Below are 876 nucleotides of genomic sequence, written 5' to 3'. Positions count from 1 at the left end.
CCCCCCCCCCCCCCCCCCCCCCCCCCCCCCCCCCCCCCCCCCTTAAGATGCCCGTGGGGGTCTTGTGGAGTCCCAGGGAAGGTCCTTAATGGCCCGGGGGGCTCCTTGATAACACGGGGGGGTCCTTGGGGGGGTTGGGAGGCGGTGTCCCGGGTCCCCAGTTCCTCGGGGAGGGGTTATTGGGGGTGTCCCGTTGGGGTCCTGTGTCCCTGTGTACTGCTGGGTAAATGGGGGGGCAATGGGGGGTACATGGGGATGGGGGGGTTACTGGGGGGGGTCTGGGGGTACCCTGAGAGGGGCAATTGGGGGTTGGGGGGCAATGGGAGGGGCACAGCAGTGGGTTCTTTGTGGTCAGGGTGGGGGGGCAGCTCCCGGGGGCTGGAACTACGGGATGTTTTGGGTGGGTGATGGGATATTGGAGTGGGGAGGCTCTGTGTTACTTGAGGGGGGTCCCTAATTCCCGTGCCCCCCCCCAGATCCTCCACCTGGTGTCGCGGCTGCGGGGCCGGGTGGCGCGCATGGCCGTGGGCACCCAGCACTGCGCCTGCCTGGAGGAGCAGCGGCACCACCGAGCCCGGCGCCCGGCCCCCATCGAGGTGAGACCCCCCCCAGCTTTTTCTTGTAGCCCTTGAGGAGAGCTGCACCGTGGGAGCGTTGGCAGGGGGCACCCTGGCCAAAATGGGCCATCCGCGCAGTGCCAGGACCTGAGGAGGGCTGGCTGTGCAGGGTCCCTGCCACGCTCCCAGCCCTTCTGTCTGCTCCTGCTGCTCCCCAGCTCCCTTCCCCTGCGGTCCCGGCATGGTGGGCACAGTCTGGCTGACCCCCAGCAGCGAGGACCCTCGGGGTTACTTCTCCATCGCTCACAAAGTCCTGCTT

General features: G+C 68.5%; 1 protein-coding gene across 1 annotated transcript in view; it reads left to right on the top strand.

Annotated features, from left to right (window-relative positions):
- The window catches only part of SNAPC2 (small nuclear RNA activating complex polypeptide 2), a 1,049-nt gene extending 417 nt beyond the window's left edge, over positions 1-632 (top strand). The window contains exon 2 of the mRNA XM_035314085.1: positions 477-632. Within this exon, the coding sequence (XP_035169976.1) occupies positions 477-632 (156 nt within the window). The remainder of the gene's footprint in view (positions 1-476) is intronic.
- The last annotated feature ends 244 nt before the right edge of the window (positions 633-876 follow it).

This window comes from Oxyura jamaicensis, unplaced genomic scaffold (genome assembly GCF_011077185.1).
Source record: "Oxyura jamaicensis isolate SHBP4307 breed ruddy duck unplaced genomic scaffold, BPBGC_Ojam_1.0 oxyUn_random_OJ70753, whole genome shotgun sequence".
Classification (NCBI taxonomy): Eukaryota; Metazoa; Chordata; class Aves; order Anseriformes; family Anatidae; genus Oxyura; species Oxyura jamaicensis.
Note: the sequence above shows the minus strand (reverse complement) of the source record. Positions and strands in the feature narration are given on the sequence as shown.